General features: G+C 38.6%; 1 protein-coding gene across 2 annotated transcripts in view; it reads left to right on the top strand.

Annotated features, from left to right (window-relative positions):
* LOC123365321 (carbonic anhydrase 13-like) overlaps window positions 1-19,617 on the top strand; it is a 37,902-nt gene that overhangs the window by 12,714 nt on the left and 5,571 nt on the right. For both annotated transcript variants that reach the window (XM_045008064.1, XM_045008063.1), the window contains exons 3-6: window positions 11,153-11,271; window positions 15,217-15,312; window positions 16,066-16,128; window positions 17,266-17,421. In XM_045008064.1, coding sequence (XP_044863999.1) covers window positions 11,153-11,271; window positions 15,217-15,312; window positions 16,066-16,128; window positions 17,266-17,421 — 434 coding nt within the window. The remainder of the gene's footprint in view (window positions 1-11,152; window positions 11,272-15,216; window positions 15,313-16,065; window positions 16,129-17,265; window positions 17,422-19,617) is intronic.

Here is a 19,617-nt window from a genome sequence, read left to right as displayed (position 1 = left end):
AGATGGAGCCTTTGTGTCTTATTGCAGGTCCAGTCAAGTGAATAAGGTCCACTCAAGTCTCTAATCTGCATTTAAATGCAGGTATTGCATGATTTATGTTCTAGCTCTGAACTCATGTCAAGAGCTGATCAATGAAGAACAAAGAAATTAAATGTCAAAGGATCCTTTTTCTTTCTAAGAAATGTCATTGTGCCATTTTCTTTTTTATTTTATTTTTTAAAACACCTATTGATTCTCCTTTTGCAAACAACTATGGAGGCTCGGAGATTGTCGTGTCCAAAAAACATTCTGTTATATTTACTGACTTCATATGGGTTTTCAGAATGCTTCCTTTGCATAGCAGAGAGGCAAGCTTGCATCTACAGAAAGGTCTTTTTCAAACAATAAAAGTGTAGCCCTTCAGAAGCGAGAGAAGCCTCTTGTGGTTGATCTGTTAATTTCAGATACTGCCTCACTACTTGGAGAAGGTTGGTGAGAGAAGCCTTTGTTATAAAGGCAAGTGAGAAAATAAACCCAATTTAGTAAGGAACTGTTTTGCTGGATGCCAGGATGTATGAGTAAATATTCTCAAACCCTTCTTTGTAACTCAGTTTCATTAGCAGGTACTGTAAGATCAAAGATTGTTTGTTTGTATGTATTACCAAGTTTAGGATAGTTAGGAAAGTGAGCATGGACAAAATAAGATTTACAAAGAAAGCTGAGCCGGAGAATCCTGTCTTCCTATGTTACAGAGGAAAGAGGAACTGCTTTAGGCAACAGTTTCATTTCCTTGCATTTACTATATCTTCCCAATTGTTGAAACTTGTAAACTTCCGGTAACGTTGTTACACTTTACCCTATTGTGCAATATATTCACAAGGCAGTACGTGCCACATTACTTATGCAGTAGCTGTAATCATATGAAGATTCCAGCACAGTAGACATTATTTTGAATTAAATTGTTTGTAAACAGAAAATGGAACAGTGATATGCTATGAAAAAGGGTTACAGATAATTTTATTGGGAACGTTTTGATGAATTATTGAATATTTCCTTGAACAAAGCATATTTTTCAGTTTGCTTATTTGTAGGGCTGTCGATTAATCACACTTAACTCATGCAACTAACTAAAATAAATTAATCATGATTAATCCCAGCTTTAATCACACTGTTAAACAATAGAATATCAAGTAAAATTTATTAAATATTTTTATTTTCTACATTTTCAAATATATTGATTTCAATTACAACATATAACACAAGGTGCACAGTGCTCTCTTTGTATTATTTATATTACAAATATTTGCCCTGTAAAAATGATAAAAGAAATAGTATTTTTCAATTCACCTCATACAAGTACTGTAGTGCAGTCTCTTTATCATGAAAGTGCAACTTACAAATGTTTTTTGTTACATTACTGCACTCAAAACCAAACAATGTAAAACTTTAGAGTCTACAAGTCCATTGAGTCCTATTTCTTGTTCAGCCAATCACTAAGACAAACAAATTTGTTTACATTTATGGAAGATAATGCTGCCCACTTCTTATTTAAAATGTCACCTGAAAGTGAAAACAGGCATACTTTTGTAGAACTTTTGTAGCAGGCATTGCAAAGTATTTACATGCCAGATATGCTAAACATTTGTATTTCCTTTCACGCTTCGGCCACCATTCCAGAGGACATACTTCCATGCTGATGATGCTCATTTAAAAAAAAAGTGTTAATTAAATTTGTGACTGAACTCCTTGAGGGAGAATTGTATGTCTCCTGCTCTGTTTTACCCGCATTCTGCCATATATTTAATGTTATAGCACTCTCAGATGATGACCCCAGCGCATGTTGCTCATTTAAGAACATTTGTGTTTTGTCAAATCTGCAGTGACAAAGTTACAAATGTGAAATTTATAAAAATAGCTACAGCACTTGACCCAAGAATCTAAAGTGCCTTCCAAAATCTGAGAGGGACAAGGTGTAGAGCATGCTTTCAGAAGTCTTAAAAGAGCATCACTCTGATGCAGAAACTACAGAACCCGAATGACCAAAAAAGAAAATCAACCGTCTGCTGGTGGCATCTGACTCAGATGATAAAAATGATCTGCTTTGGACCGTTATCAAGCAGAACCCATCATCAGCATGGACACATGTCCTCTGGAATGGTGGCCGAAGCATGAAGGGATATATGAATCTTTAGCGCACCTGGCACATAAATATCTTGTGATGCCGGCTACAACAATGCCATGCAAATGCCTGTTCTGACTTTCAGGTGACATTGTAAACAAGAAGCAGGCAGCATTATCTCCCACTAGTGCAAACACACTTGTTAGTCTGAGTGGTTGGCTGAACAAGAAGTAGGACTGAGTGGCTTTGCAGGCTCTACAGTTTTACATTATTTTGTTTTTTAATGTAATTATTTTTGTACATAATTCTACATTTTGAAGTTCAACTTTCATGATAAAGAGATTGCACTACAGTACATGTAATAGGGGACTTTAAAAATACTATTTCTTTTATCATTTTCACATTGCAAATATTTGTAATAAAAAATAAATATAAAGAGAGCACTGTACACTTTGTATTCTGTGTTGTAAATCAATATGTTTGAAAATGTAGAAAACATCCAAAAATATTTAAATAAATGGTATTCTATTATGGTTTAACAGTGCAATTAAATGCACAATTAATCACGATTAATTTTTTTAATCACTTGACAGCCCTACTTATTTGGTTTAAAAACTGTGTTTTTGTAGCTTACAAGTATGTGTTCAACCATACTCAAACAAGTGTGTGTTCAGAGATATAAAAATCATCCAAAACACAGGACTTGGTGGTGATGGGGGACTTCAATTACTCAGACATCTGTTGGGAAAATAACACAGCAGGGCACAGATTATGCAACAAGTTCTTGGAATGTATTGGAGATATATTTTTTTTATTTCAGAAGGTGGAGAAAGCTACTAGGGGAGAGGCTGTTCTAGATTTGATGTTGACAAATAGGGAGGAACTGGTTGAGAATTTGAAAGTGGAAGGCAACTTGGGTGAAAGTGATCATGAAATAAGAGTATGTTTCTAAGGAATGGCAGAAGGGAGAACAGCAAAATAAAGACTATGGATTTCCAGAAGGCAGACTTTAGCAAACTCAGGGAATTGGTAGGTAAGATCCCATGAGAAGCAAGTCTAAGGGGAAAAACAGTTGAAGACAGTTGGCAGTTTTTCAAAGAGAAATTATGAAGGGCACAAGAGCAAACTTCCCATTGCATAGGAAAGATAGGAAGTATGGCAAGAGACCACCCTGGCTTAACCAGGAGATCTTCAGTGATCTGAAAATTAAAGAAGAGTCCTACGAAAAGTGGAAACTAGGTCAAATTACAAAGGATGAATATAAGCAAATACTACAAGTAAGTAGGGACAAAATTAGAAAGGCCAAGGCACAAAATGAGATCAAACTAGCTAGAGACATAAAGGATAACAAGAAAACATTCTACAAATGCATTAGAAGCAAGAGGAAGACCAAGGACAGGGTAGGCCTGTTGCTCAATGAGGGGGGAAAGAACAAATTAAAAATTACGTAGACAAGTTAGATGTCTTCAGGTCACCAGAGCCTGATGAAATCTATCCTAGAATATTCAAGGAGCTGACTGAGAAGATATCTGAGCCATTAGCGATTATCTTTGAAAAGTCATGGAGGACTGGAGTAGGGCAGATATAGTGCCCGTCTATAAAATAGGAAATAAGGACAACCAGGGGAATTACAGATCAGTCTGCTTAACTTCTGTAACCGGAAAGATAATGGAGCCAATAATTAAGCAATCAATTTGCAAACATCTAGAACATCATAAAGTGATTATTAACAGTCAGCATGGATTTGTCAAGAACAAATTGTGTCAAACCAACCTGATAGAACATAAGAACATAAGAGAGGCCGTACCGGGTCAGACCAAAGGTCCATCTAGCCCAGTATCTGTCTACCGACAGTGGCCAATGCCAGGTGCCCCAGAGGGAGTGAACCTAACAGGCAATGATCAAGTGATCTCTCTCCTGCCATCCATCTCCATCCTCTGACGAACAGAGGCTAGGGACACCATTCTTACCCATCCTGGCTAATAGCCATTTATGGACTTAGCCACCATGAATTTATCCAGTCCCCTTTTAAACATTGTTATAGTCCTAGCCTTCACAACCTCCTCAGGTAAGGAGTTCCACAAATTGACTGTGCGCTGCGTGAAGAAGAACTTCCTTTTATTTGTTTTAAACCTGCTGCCTATTAATTTCATTTGGTGACCCCTAGTTCTTGTATTATGGGAATAAATAAATAACTTTTCCTTATCCACTTTCTCAACATCACTCATGATTTTATATACCTCTATCATGTCCCCCCTTAGTCTCCTCTTTTCCAAGCTGAAGAGTCCTAGCCTCTTTAATCTTTCCTCGTATGGGACCCTCTCTAAACCCCTAATCATTTTAGTTGCCCTTTTCTGAACCTTTTCTAGTGCTAGAATATCTTTTTTGAGGTGAGGAGACCACATCTGTACACAGTATTCGAGATGTGGGCGTACCATGGATTTATATAAGTGCAATAATATATTCTCAGTCTTATTCTCTATCCCCTTTTTAATGATTCCTAACATCCTGTTTGCTTTTTTGACCGCCTCTGCACACTGCTTGGACATCTTCAGAGAACTATCCACGATGACGCCAAGATCTTTTTCCTGACCTTGTTGTAGCTAAATTAGCCCCCATCATGTTGTATGTATAGTTGGGGTTATTTTTTCCAATGTGCATTACTTTACATTTATCCACATTAAATTTTCATTTGCCATTTTGTTGCCCAATCACTTAGTTTTGTGAAATCTTTTTGAAGTTCTTCACAATCTGCTTTGGTCTTAACTATCTTGAGCAGTTTAGTATCATCTGCAAACTTTGCCACCTCACTGTTTCTCCAGATCATTTATGAATAAATTGAATAGGATTGGTCCGAGGACTGACCCTTGGGGAACACCACTAGTTACCCCTCTCCATTCTGAGAATTTACCATTAATTCCTACTCTTTGTTCCCTGTCCTTTAACCAGTTCTCAATCCATGAAAGGACCTTCCCTTTTATCCCATGACAGCTTAATTTACGTAAGAGCCTTTGGTGAGGGACCTTGTCAAAGGCTTTCTGGAAATCTAAGTACACTATGTCCACCGGATCCCCCTTGTCCACATGTTTGTTGACCCCTTCAAAGAATTCTAATAGATTAGTAAGATATGATTTCCCTTTACAGAAACCATGTTGACTATTGCTCAAGAGTTTATGTTTTTCTATGTGTCTGACAATTTTATTCTTTACTATTGTTTCAACTAATTTGCCCGGTACCGTCGTTAGCTTACCGGTCTGTAATTGCCAGGATCACCCCTAGAGCCCTTTTTAAATATTGGCGTTACATTAGCTAACTTCCAGTCATTGGGTACCGAAGCCAATTTAAAGGACAGGTTACAAACCTTAGTGAATAGTTCCGCAACTTCACATTTGAGTTCTTTCAGAACTCTTGGGTGAATGCCATCTGGTCCCGGTGACTTGTTAATGTTGAGTTTATCAATTAATTCCAAAACCTCCTCTAGTGATACTTCAATCTGTGACAGTTCCTCAGATTTGTCACCTACAAAAGCCAGCTCAGGTTTGGGAATCTCCCTAACATCCTCAGCCGTGAAGACTGAAGCAAAGAATCCATTTAGTTGCTCCGCAATGACTTTATCGTCTTTAAGCGCTCCTTTTGTATTTTGATCATCAAGGGGCCCCACTGGTTGTTTAGCAGGCTTCCTGCTTCTGATGTACTTAAAAAACATTTTGTTATTACCTTTGGAGTTTTTGGCTAGCCGTTCTTCAAACTCCTCTTTGGCTTTTCTTATTACACTCTTGCACTTAAATTGGCAGTGTTTGTGCTCCTTTCTATTTGCCTCACTAGGATTTGACTTCCACTTCTTAAAGGAAGTCTTTTTATCTCTCACTGCTTCTTTTACATGGTTGTTAAGCCACGGTGGCTCTTTTTTAGTTCTTTTACTGTTTTTCTTAATTTGGGGTATACATTGAAGTTGGGCCTCTATTATGGTGTCTTTAAAAAGGGCCCATGCAACTTGCAGGGATTTCACTTTAGTCACTGTACCTTTTAACTTTTGTCTAACTAACCCCCTCATTTTTGTATAGTTCCCCCTTTTGAAATTAAATGCCACAGTGTTGGGCAGTTGAGGTGTTCTTCCCACCACAGGGATGTTGAATGCTATTGTATTATGGTCACTATTTCCAAGCGGTCCTGCTATAGTTACCTCTTGGACCACCTCCTGTGCTCCACTCAGGATTAAATCTAGAGTTGCCTCTCCCCTTGTGTGTTCCCGTACCAGCTGCTCCATGAAGCAGTCATTTAAAGTATCGAGAAATTTTATCTCTGCATTTCGTCCTGAAGTGAAATGTTCCCAGTCAATATGGGGATAATTGAAATCCCCCACTATTATTGGGTTCTTAATTTTGATAGCCTCTCTAATTTCCCTTAGCATTTCATCATCACTATTACTGTCCTGGTCAGGTGGTCGATAATAGATCCCTACTGTTATATTTTTACTAGAGCATGAAATTTCTATCCATAGAGACTCTATGGAACATGTGGATTCGCTTAAGATTTTTACTTCATTTGAATCTACACTTTCTTTCACATATAGTGCCACTCCTCCCCCTGCACGACCTGTTCTGTCCTTCCGATATATTTTGTACCCCGGAATGATTGTGTCCCATTGATTGGTCTCAGTCCACCAGGTTTCTGTGATGCCTATTATATCTATAGCCTCCTTTATCACAAGGCACTCTAGTTCACCCATCTTATTATTTAGACTTCTGGCATTTGTGTACAAGCACTTTAAAAACTTGTCCCTGTTTATTAGCCTGCCTTTTTCTGATGTGCATAGCTTTCTTTGATAGGGTAACAAACCTTGTGGTGGAAGCAGTAGATGTGGTATATCTTGACTTTAGTATGGCTTTTGATACTGTCTCGCATGACCTCATAAACAAACTAGGGAAATACAACCTAGATGGAGGTGGGTGCACAACTGGTTGGAAAACTGTTCCCAGAGTGTAATTATCAGTGGTTCACAGTCATGGTGGAAGGGCATAATGAGTGGGGTACTGCAGGGATCAATTCTGGGTCCAGTTCTGTTCAATATCTTCATCAATGATTTAGATGATGGCATAGAGAGTACACTTATAATGTTTGTGGATGATACCAAGCTGGGAGGGGTTGCAAGTGCTTTGGAGAATAGGATTATAATTCAAAATGATCTGGACAAACTGGAGAAATGGTCTGAAGTAAATAGGATGAAATTCAATAAGGACCAATGCAAAGTACTCCATGTAGGAAGGAACAATCAGTTGCACACGTATAAAATGGGAAATAACTGCCTAGGAAGGAGTACTGTGAAGAGGGATGTGGAGATCATAGTGAACCACAAACTAAATATGAGTCAACAGTGTAATACTGTTGCAAAAAAAGTGAACATCATTTTGGGATGTATTAGCAGGAGTGTTGTAAGCAAGACATGGGAAGTAATTCCTCAGCTCTACTCCTTGCTGATTAGGCCTCAACTGGAGTATTGTGTCCAGTTCTGGGAGTTACATTTCAGGAAAGATGTGGACAAATTGTAAAAAGTCCAGAGAAAGAGCAAGAAAAATTATTAAAGGGTCGGTGCTGGGGCCGGTTTTGTTCAATATCTTCATTAACGATCTGGAGGATGGTGTGGACTGCACCCTTAGCAAGTTTGCAGATGACACTAAACTGGGAGGAGTGGTTGATACGCTGGAGGGTGGGGATAGGATACAGAGGGACCTAGACAAATTAGAGGATTGGGCCAAAAGAAATATGATGAGGTTCAACAAGGACAAGTGCAGAGTCCTGCACTTAGGACGGAAGAATCTCATGCACTGCTACAGACTAGGGACCGAATGGCTGGGTAGCAGTTCTGCAGAAAAGGACCTAGGGGTTACGGTGGACAAAAAGCTGAATATGAGTCAACAGTGTGCCCTTGTTGCCAAGAAGGCTAATGGCATTTTGGGTTGTATAAGTAGGGGCATTTCCAGCAGATCAAGGGATGTGATCATCCCCCTCTACTCAGCACTGGTGAGGCCTCATTTGGAGTACTGTGTCCAGTTTTGGGCCCCACACTACAAGAAGGATGTGGATAAATTGGAGAGAGTCCAGCGGAGGGCAACAAAAATGATTAGGGGGCTGGAGCACATGACTTATGAGGAGAGGCTGAGGGAACTGGGATTGTTTAGTCTGCAGAAGAGAAGAATGAGGGGGGATTTGATAGCTGCTTTCAACTACCTGAAAGGGGGTTCCAAAGAGGATGGATCTAGACTGTTCTCAGTGGTAGAAGATGACAGAACAAGGAGTAATGGTCTCAAGTTGCAGAGGGGGAGGTTTAGGTTGGATATTAGGAAAAACTTTTTCACTAGTAGGGTGGTGAAGAACTGGAATGGGTTACCTAGGGAGGTAGTGGAATCTCCTTCCTTAGAGGTTTTTAAGGTCAGGCTTGACAAAGCCCTGGCTGGGATGATTTAGTTGGGTTTGGTCCTGCTTTGAGCAGGGGGTTGGACTAGATGACCTCCTGAGGTCCCTTCCAACCCTGAGATTCTATGATTCTATGATTCTAGAAAACATGATCCAAGAGAAAAGATTGAAAAGATTGGATTTGTTTAGTCTGGAAAAGAGAAGACTGAGAAGGGACATGATAACAGTTTTAAAGTACATAAAAGATTGTCACAAAGGTGAGGGAGAAAAGTTGTTCTTCTTAACCTCTGAAGATAGGCTAAGAAGCAATGCACTTACATTTCAGCAAAGGAGGTTTAGGTTGGACATTAGGAAAAACTTCCTAACTGTCAGGGTGGTTAAGCACTGGAATAAATTGCCTAGGGTGGTTGTGCAATCTCCATCACTGGAGATTTTTATGAGCAGGTTAGACAAACACCTGTCAGGTAGGACTTAGTCCTACCATAAGTGCAGGGGACTGGACTTGACATTCCTGTTTATGAGTCCAAGGATTAGCCCTTTTAGCCATGCTGCACTGGGAGCTCATGTTCAGCTGATTATTCATCACAGTCTCCAAAACTTTTTCCTGCTCCCAGGATAGAGTCCCCCATTCCGTAAGAATGGTTTACATTCCCTGTTTCTAGATGTATGACCTTACATTTCACTGTATTGAAATGCATATTGTTTGATTACAACCAGCTTACCAAGCAGTCCAGATTGCTCTGTAACAGTGATTTGTCCTCTTCATTATTTACCCTTCCTCAATCTTTGTGTCGTCTGCAAATTTATCAGTGATGATTTTATGTTTTCTTTCAGGTCATTGATTGTTTTAAACTTTGTGACACTGGCTCTTTTAAAGCTGTGTGTGTGTGTGTGTGTGTAATTTTATTCTCTTTGAACATACCAGTTAATGTAATCAAATCATGATCAGTTGCATCTAAGTAACTTTTTGATCATTTCCTCTTTATATATCAAGATGAGGTCTAAAAATTCCACTGTATTGGATGCAACACTTCTTTAGTTAAGAAATTATCTTCTATATTTTTTTCCTATTTAAGAAGCCAGTCATCCTGTTCTCCACTCTGATTTGGTGTGGGTGTTTTAGATTACACCAACTAGTATCCTATCGTGTACTTTATCTGTTATAACATCTATCCATAAGCATTTAAAGTCATTTACTTCTGAGTTGTCAGTGACTTGGAAATAGGGTGACCAGATGTCCCGGTTTTATAGGGACAGTCCTGATTTTTGGGGTCTTTTTCTTATATAGGCTCCTATTTACCACCACCCCCCCCCCGTCCCGATTTTTCATACTTGCTGTCTGGTCACCCTGCTCGGAAACAAGTAATGTCATTTTTGACAGTGCCACTCCCACTCCTTCTTTGTCCACTCAATCCTTTCTAAATAGGTTATAGCCAGTGATTTTTAACATTCCAGTAATGCAAATTTTCCCACCAGGTTTCAGCAATACCAACTAGGTTGAATGTATGCTCATAAATGTGCAATTTCAGATCCTCTTGTTTGTTTGTTTGTTTGTTACCCAGACTCCTAGCATCCTTTGATGGATTTTTGTTCTTGATATCTTCATTTTGTGCTAAATGAGTGCTCATTTGTTCCTCCTTTTCACCCCCCTACTTTTGTTGTTGGTGTATGCCCTACCAGCTTGCGCCTTAGATGACTGGATCCCCTTTTCTATATCTCTGTAATGGGTCTAGCTAGAGCCCCAGAGCACAACAGTCCTTTTTTATGGTGTGTGGGGAGGGGGGGAAGGGAGAGCTGAAATCAAGATGTAGCTTTTCTAAGAGGCAGGAGCTTCAGTGTCAGGGCATTACAGAGACTGCAGATGAGATCGGATCTAAAGTTCTGATCTTGGATTTTGGTTTGGATCCATCTCTAGTTGGTTTGTTTTTTTTAAAGAGAGAAATATTTAGACAAATAATAAACGCGCGCGCGCACACACACACACACACACATGCCTTACACGTGTTGTTAATGTGCCATTTATTTACATTTTACATGTCACTAATTTTGAACTTGGACAAAACAGATGCATTATTAGCTTCACTTTGTTTATAGTCATTTTCACTGCTTGGTTTTCATCTTTGGTACAGGACGGTTTCATCTGGGTTTCAAACAGTGCCAAGGAATGTTGAAATACATTTTAAATCAACTGACCTATTTTCTTCCAATTTTATTAAAGAATCTACCTTTTTATGGCACCTAATCTTTAGGCCTAATTTGGTTGTCAGTGTCACTTTGAAATGTGTTGATAAGAATGTAGCTGCCAAATAGGTAGCATAATAATAATTCAATTTCTTAGAAGAATTAAAAAAAAAAAAAGTCCTGCTTCCTGCCTATAGTAAGACACATTGGGTGATCTCAGTTCATCCCCGAGTAGCAGTTATTAGCTAATTTACTTATATAACTTAAATTTTGAAGGGCATAGTCTCTTCTTTCTCTTGTTGTTGTGCAGTAGTGGCATCCTATTAATACATATGCTTTGAGAATCTATATGAGAGCCTGGATCCTGAAATGGTGCTGTATGCATGAAAGTGTCGGTCAGAAGCTTTTATTATAATGCATGTCCCCTTGGCTAAAAATCTCTTATTATCTGATTTATAGTGCTGAGAGGGGGACCACTCAGTGGAAGCTATAGGCTGCGCCAAATTCACTTTCATTGGGGGGCCAGCGATGACATTGGCTCTGAGCATGCAGTGGATGGAAAGAAGTATGCAGCTGAGGTAAGGCATTGCATTGTATTATATAGAGGCCATAGTCTCTCTGTAGTTAAGGCTGTGACTAGCATTCCATTGTAAGACAGATTTTGGCTCCCTAACTTTTCAAAACATAAACAATATGCCTGACATTTTTCATGTGTGATCCTATGCCAAAGGAGAATATATTTGGACACCTTGGCAAAGGATAAGACAAGAAGTACATGAGATATTATAAGTGGAAAATTTAGAGGATTTTATTGTTTGAGAATTTGTTTTAATCTTTTTTGTTTTTATTTTTTAACTTTTCCTTTGGGATCGTTATATCTCAAAATAAACCTGACATAGAAACTGCAGATTTGTTTTTTTGATCATCCTTACTGAGGATATGTGCATTTTACTATTTGCAGAAGAGTTGGGTGGTTATTTTTGTGGTGTATGTAGCAATGTGACAGTTATGCCTTTGTTTTCTGTGTACTGCACCTTTAAATCTCTCTAACGCCTATGCTGCTTACAGAGACAGGCAGCCATTATGAGTGTTCCATTTAGTGCAGAATGTCACAGAGGAGAAACGCACAGTGTGCTCTCTCGTGGAGTCTTTACTTTTGCTCTTGCTTGTTCCTTGCTTTTGATTATTCTACAATAAAAGTAATTCAGACTGAAAGTATCTGTTTCCTCTTTGTGTATGGGAAAAATAAAACAAGTATTTTAGTTAGGAAAATGGGAGCTCAAACAACAAATAGCTCAGAGAAAGTGAGAATTTTCCTGGGTAAAAAAGGAAAATAGAAAAGGTAAAAATCAATTTTTATGGAAATATGGAAGATTTTCACTATAATGCAAAAGAGGAACAATTTGAAATATATGTACAAAGTCCTGATCAGTATTTTATTGGAAATGCTATAGAGGACAGTGGTAAGAAAAACAAACAAACAATTTTTCTACCACTGGTGGGGAAAGTGACATTTGCAGTGTTTAAAGGCTTATGTTTTCCACAGGAACCAGGTGAGATGGAGTATAAAGAATTAATAGAGGTGCTTAAAAACATTATGTACCAAAACCAAATTTCTAGCTGAAAAAAAAATAAGTTCCATCTCAGAAACCAAATGGAAGGAGAAAATATCTCTGAATTTCTAGCCAGTCTAAAAAGCTTCCCACTACTTGTTATTTTGGTAACTTTCTGCAAGAAGCACTTTAGACATCGTTTTGGTTTTGGGATAAGGAAACCAGAATTAAGATCGAGGCTGCCGAGCACTGGTCATGCAGAACAAATGCCCCAGGAGATGAGAATGCAGTATCAGTGCTGAACTTCCTGAAGAAAATGCTCTAACAAATCAAGAAAGCACCTCTGCCAAATTGGCACATGCTAGAAGAAAGAGTTCACAAGCAAAGAAGACTACGTGGCTTGCCTCATGTCAGAGGACATCAGGAAATAGGAGGGCTCCCTGGTCCTGTTGCGTTGTGACATCGCATTGGCCAGACCAAGTTCTCTTCAACAAGCTGCAGTGCAAGAGCGGTGGTAAGATGAGATACATCCCTTAAAAGAGAAGTCACAAGCCATTGAGAATGGGGCTCTACCCCAAAATGTTTCACAGTTCTTGTTTGTTTGTTTGTTTTTTGTTTGTTTTGTTTTTTTGCAAAACTATAGGGAGTAGTGTGGTTTATTTAGCTGTGGGGATTTTACTTTTTGTCCTTTCTTGTTTGTTGTTTTTTAATTCACAATAAAAGTCATTCCGACTGAAAGTATCTGTTTCCTCTTTGTATATGCAAAATATAACATTTTAAAAGTTATTCAATCTAGCTTTTGTGAATCTAAAATCGTGAATGGTCCGATGGTGACATTGTAAGCTCCAGAATACTAACATGCGTACATGTGCACACAGAATGGTCTATTGGACTGAGAAGTGAGGTATGAATTCCTATATTCTATTTCTGGTCTTAATACTACTACTTTGGACTTCTGTGATAGCTTTCCTACAAGGATATCTAAGGGCTTGTCTATGCAGGGAAGCTATTGTTAAATAAGCTAGGGTATGAATTTAAAGATTAATAGCTATTCTGTACTAACTCCCCAACTGGACACTCTTATTCTGCACTGAGAGCCCCTGGGTGCAATTTAGCTTCACTTCCAAAATGTATTAAGCTACTCCACACTCAGACACTCTTTGTGTGGAATAAGATTGTCCACACAGGAGCTATTCTGTGCTAGCTATTCTGGGCTATTTCCCCATGTAGACAAGTCATAAGGCCACAATCCAGTGACACACATAAGCATGTGTTTAACTGTAAGCATGAAGCTATTTCCATTGACTTGAATTGGACTTTTCACATGCTTAAAGGTAAACATATGCTTATGTACTTTGCTGGTTTGGGGCCTAAGAGCTTAAAAAACATTAATTATGCCTCACAACACCAAGTATTATTATACCCATTTTACAGATAGGGAAACTTTAAGGCCTTAGAGATTAAGCAGCTTACCAAAGGCCAAGTCCATGCCTGAGGCAGGATCTAGAACCAAGATCTCTGAGACTTCTGTTTTATCCGCAAGACCACACAGCCTCCCATGCAGTTCCTTCAAGCAAGCCATTAAGACCATGTTTTCTAAGGAGGCCTTTACTTCTGGTGTCCCCAGTTTTTGTCTGTTTGCTCTCGGAGCTCAACAAGCATGGCTCCAAATGAAGTCACTGGGAGCAACAGATTCTCAGCGGTTCTGAAAACCTAAAGATGGACCCAAAATTAAAAGCCTCTTTTGAAAAATTTGATCTTCAACTACTCTTGAGTTTATAGACTCTGGGTGAGTTAGTAAATCTTATGAGATTAATTAGATAAAGTTTGTACAGTACTTCAAAAATAATAAGTGCTATATAAGAATTACTTGGTGTACACTCAACAGCATGGTAGTGCAGAGAACAGCAGTACTCTGCACAAGGGAGGAGAGACATCTGACTCTGTGACTTGGCTCCTTCCGTAGAGACTTGAGGACTCCTGACAGGGGAATACAAACATGACTTTAGGGAGCATGGCTTTGTGGGAGGGGTTGGAGGGCATTGGGGCAAAGATCACTTTGTTGTTTGTCTGGCCAAATCATGGGAATCCTAGGACTGGCCAGAGTGGATCTTCCAAACTTTGGACCAGTCTGCGTGGAGCATCCAAGCAATTACACATCAAACAAGCGAGGCGTTGCTCATTACAAATCTACCACAAAACATTCCCAGTCAGAAATCAATTGGAAAAACAGGTGCTCAGCACTTCTGAAGATCAGGCCACTTTCATTTAGATGCCTAAATACAAAAGCTGGTAATTTTTTCTCCAAACTTCAAGTTTTCTTTGAAAAATTTTCATAAAAAAATTAAATTTGAGAAAAAAGAGGAGAGGAGGGAGATTTTTTTTTTTGTAAAAATTTCATTTCCCATCCCCCTCCTCATTTCATGATCAGCTGTATAGTTGATCAATGTTTTGCTGAAATTTTGGCTGAGGAAATGGGGCAGGGGAGGGGAAAATGCTGATGAAATTTTCAAAATTTTATTCCACCACTTATTTTTACCAGCTCTACTAAATGTGGATTTAAGAGCCTAACTTTAGCCTTCAATGTTTGAAAATTTTGGCCTATGAAATTTCAGTATTTCCCAATATTTAGAACAGTGAGTATCCACAGTATTTCAGATACTGTGGTGGTGGTAACTGTTGCTAAATTTTGACTTTTAATAGTAACTGTTGTACCTGGAATGTAAAAATGCTGTTAATTGTGCCATTCTCATATCTGTTCAAATCCCAGCCACATCAGTGCTTGTTGTTGCCCTTTGTATGATTATATATTTCCAGATTTCAATAAACATAAATATTTGCAGCTGGAAAATTGAATGCGTCTGAATATAAACAGGTGAAGTAGAAACCTCAACACTAGTAAAATTGCATGTTAATTGTAATTGCATTAGTTCAGTGGGAATTGACACTATTTGTACTTTTGCCTTTCAGCTTCATGTGGTTCACTGGAACTCAGACAAATATTCCACTTTTGTTGAGGCTGCTCGGCAGCGGGATGGATTAGCTGTCATGGCAGTATTTCTAAAGGCAAGCAACGATTGCTTTATCCCTTTTAATAAATCTGTGTTATAAGCTTAAACAACAAAACTGTTATTCTGTAGCAAATATCCCTTTACCCATAATTCTGCAGCAGCAAAAATATGAAGGCAAAAACCACATGCCTAATTTTTAATGTGTTTGTAATAGTAGATTGCTGCACCACCTGGAAGACACCAAAATTCATAGCATTTAAGACCAGAAGGGACCATTGGATCATCTAGCCTGACCTCCTGTATATTGCAGGCCATTAAATTCGCCCAGGCACTTCTGTATGACCCAATAATGTGTGTTTTTTCTAAAGCAAATCTTCCAGAAAGCACTAGTCTTGATTTGAAGATATCAAGAGATGGAGAATTCACCACTTTCCGTAGCTGTTTGTTCCAATGGTGAATTGCTTCTTTTCTGTCTAGAGAGGAAAACAAACATTAGAGGATTTCCTTAAAATCTCTGAACAAGATTGTGCCTCATACACTTGATAACCTGCTCATTCTAGAATAAAAAAAATCACCCCTTCCCACGGCCTCACTGACTTTGTGCAAGGAGCCATATAGAGTTCCAGGTTGTTTTAATTAATAATGGCCTGACACTACATCCACTGATGTTTATCAGAGATTTACCATTAACTTCATTGGGTGAAGGATCAGGCCTATGTGAAAAACTTTAAAATTAAACATTAATAAGTGAGAAGTGAATGCATATTCTTCCCTCGAGAGTATGATCTTTGACTCTTTGCCTTTACAGATTGGTGAATGTAACTCTCAGCTGAAGAAAATTACTGACCGTTTGGATGCCATTAGAGCCAAGGTAAAGTAATTCTCCTAAAATTCTCCAGTACTTCTGCTGCTGTTCTTTTTCTTCCATGCTTCACATTCACATTCCTTAGGCATTTACAGCCGGTAAACAAGGATTAGCTCTGATTTGGGGCAGTTTAGGGGCACTTTTGCTGGATAAAGTCAGGCGCAAACCAGCACATTGTAATTATTTTGTTGTACAATGCAGGGGGAGGGGAGAAGATCATTAATTAGCTGTAATATTTAATCCCTGACAAATAACATTATCATCAAGATCACTGACATTGGATAATTGCACATTTTATTTTTGTGGAGTTCCCCCCCCCCAAGAATATGGAGAGTTGAGACATATTTTCTCACTTGTTTTATGGGGGGAGAAGAGGATCATGTCCCCTTCGATTAGCACATGGAGTGGCCTTGCATGCATTAATTGGCCCTCCATATGTGAGGGGGGCCAGTTATCTCTGTGACACCAAACCCTGCAGAGGCCTCTTTCTTGGTCCAAAAATCCACATGGGGAGGGAGGGCATGGATGGGTGGGCCAGGGAGGTGTGAGTGGGCTGGTGTCAGGTGGAGAAGACACAGATTGCCATCCCACCAGCTCTCCAGACATTCCAAGCAAAGGAGAATACATCCAGATGTTGTATTATTTTTACATCAGAGCCCCCATCACTAGGCTGTTCGTAGTCAACAGGAGTGCCTGGTAATATGGCTTCAGTGGAACCCTGCTTTCACCAGAAGGAACACTAGGGGCAGATCTGCTGTAGAGGCACAGGACCTCCACATGGATGGCTTTGGCCTACTCCCCTCCCTAGGTTTCAGAGCCTAAGCTGCAACATCTATTTTTAGCATGGTAGCTCAAGCACAAGTCTGTGGACCCAGGTTGGGAGGCTCACTGCCGTGAGCTGTGTAGATATACCTCTGTGATCCTCCAGAGCCATGCAAACCTTGCCCCCACCAATGGAACAATCTCTAACAGTTTTTCTCTCCATAATTCTCCTTTGGCATGATTAGTGGGGCGAGATCCTGCTTGACACTTTTTTAAATAAACAAAATGTTCTGACACTATAAAGAAATTAACTAGACTGCAAAATAAGTGATTGCTAAATGTGGTGGTTCTGGGTTAGAATGTACATGCTTCTTTTTCCAGGGTAAACAAGCACTGTTCACAAACTTTGACCCTTCCTGTTTGCTTCCTCACTCTCTGGACTACTGGACTTATCTTGGCTCTCTTACTGTTCCACCTCTTCTTGAAAGTGTCATCTGGATAATTCTCAGAGAGCCTATAACTGTTTCCTCTGAGCAGGTACACTTTGATCCCCCCCAACCCTTCAAATATATTGTTTTTAAAACTGAATTATGGTTTAAAATGATACTCCAAAGACTATTTTATTTATAGCTTTAGATATTTAATTATGACATTTCTTACCCTACCAAATTTTGTGCTTTACATTTTTGTCTTGAGTTTCTAGAGAAATTTGAAATTAACATGAATTTTTGTTGACTTCCGTTGGGCATCAGAATGATCAAGTATTATTATTAAAATGTTTTGAAATTAAAAAAAAATGGTTTGGGAGCTACAAATTGGGAAAAATGCAAGAAAGAAACTGATAGTTAATTTCATTTGAGGGTTCTGGTGATAAGAACCACTTGAGTTTCCTTCCATAGATTTTACCATCTCCAAAATGCCGCTATTCATTTATTTCTTTGTATTTAACTCATTCATTATAGAATTCCAATTCAGCAAATAGCCAAATAAATACAGAACGTTTCCTACTAGATACCAAGAGTATGAAATTTGGTCAATCTAAATATTGTAGTTACTACTAATAACTAGTTCTTAACAATCAGGCTAAATGAATGTAGGAGAGGGATGAGCACACCAGTTGGAACTGCCCTTTATATTTCTCATGTTACTTACAGCTGTAAAATTGACCTTCTGGCTGTATATTTGTGGATCAACAGTGACATCCAATGGTTACTGAGGTTAATACTCTGAGGCAGTGGAGATGCTAAAGGGAATATGATTTTCCAGTTTCTACTATTAGAAATTGGTAACCAGTGCTGCTGTTAGTGGGTATCATTACTCCAGTTGGCATATTAAAAACTTGTGGCTTATCACACCTCGGTATTTACCTGTTCCATGTTATAGATAATTTGCTCAGTAAAATTAATTGTTCTGGGCCAAATAATGCCACCCTTCCAACCTTGCCAATGAATAGCCTTGCTGAGCCATCCTGTAGCTCAGACTAATCCCTTGGCAGGACTATAATTAAGGGGAGTAAGATTGTCTCACTGAGTGATGCTACTCAGTGTGATTAAGATGGGTAGAATGTGGCATGGCCCACTAGCTGCTAAGTTTTAAATGGTGTGGTTTGATCGGTATCTCTTTGCTGGTGAATTCTAAAGGTGAAATCCTGGCCCCGCTGAAATCAGAAACAAAACTCCCATTGACTTCAGTGGGCTAGGATCTCAACCTAGAATCATTATCTCTCAAGAGAGTTCAAGTACTCAAAAGAAGAGCTGGGAAGTTTAAAGGTCACGTGAAGGGTAGACTTCTTTTTATGTTTAGCGTTTTTTCTTTGAGTAGCATTTTACTAAGAATGAAAGAACCAGTTCAGAAGAAATAAGAACTGACCTTAATCTTTGACCAAAATGCAAACCAGGTATTTCAGTGGATAGGACACCTATGAGGGAATCAAGAGACATTGAGCTCTGGGAACAGTTGGCCTTGAACAAGTCACTGACCCACTCAGTGCTCACCTTCCCCATCTGTAAAATAGGCATAATGCGTACTGGGCTTGGTAAAGCTCTTTAAGATGAAAAGGTGCTATATATGTATTCAGTATGATGATTATTACTGCTGTCCAAAGTTCAGATCCAGACCTGGACTTCCCAAATCCAAAGTTTTGATTTGGCATAATCTCTAGTTAAAATACCTTAAAAGTGAAATGTTGCATGGAACAGGGAACGTGTATACCATTTTTAGGGAATGAAATATCAATATCTGATGCAACACATTACTTCATTTCTTACTATGTATTATTTCAAATTCGATCTATCCTGTTCAGTGTGTGATATTTTATATGTTCTATAATTAAATACAAAAAATTGTTTGTTTACCTATTATTTGTTTCCAGTAGTGCCCACAATGTGCCATGTGCTGTACAAACATAAAGGAAGTCACAGTTCATGCCTCGACTGGTACTACTTTGCAATTTGATTGTTAACTCTTCATTTTTATATTTTTTTCTTAGAAGCTTAAAATACAATTTCTTCCTCTATTGATTTTATACTTTTCCACTCAGGAAATGTTTTAAAAATAAAGAAATAAATGTCAGTTTCAAGCTTCCAGTGAGTTACAAGAAACATCAGTATGGAAAAAATGCCTTAATTTTTTTAATAGTAACTTCAAAGGGAGAGTTATTTTATTTTTTACATTTTTTGTTAATTAATTGCTTAATGAAAATTAATTTATTCTCAGATACGTTTTCTTAATTGA

Source organism: Mauremys mutica, chromosome 2, assembly GCF_020497125.1.
Source record: "Mauremys mutica isolate MM-2020 ecotype Southern chromosome 2, ASM2049712v1, whole genome shotgun sequence".
NCBI lineage: Eukaryota > Metazoa > Chordata > Testudines > Geoemydidae > Mauremys > Mauremys mutica.
The sequence above is the reverse complement of the archived record's forward strand: the minus strand, read 5'-3'. Positions and strand labels throughout refer to the sequence as shown.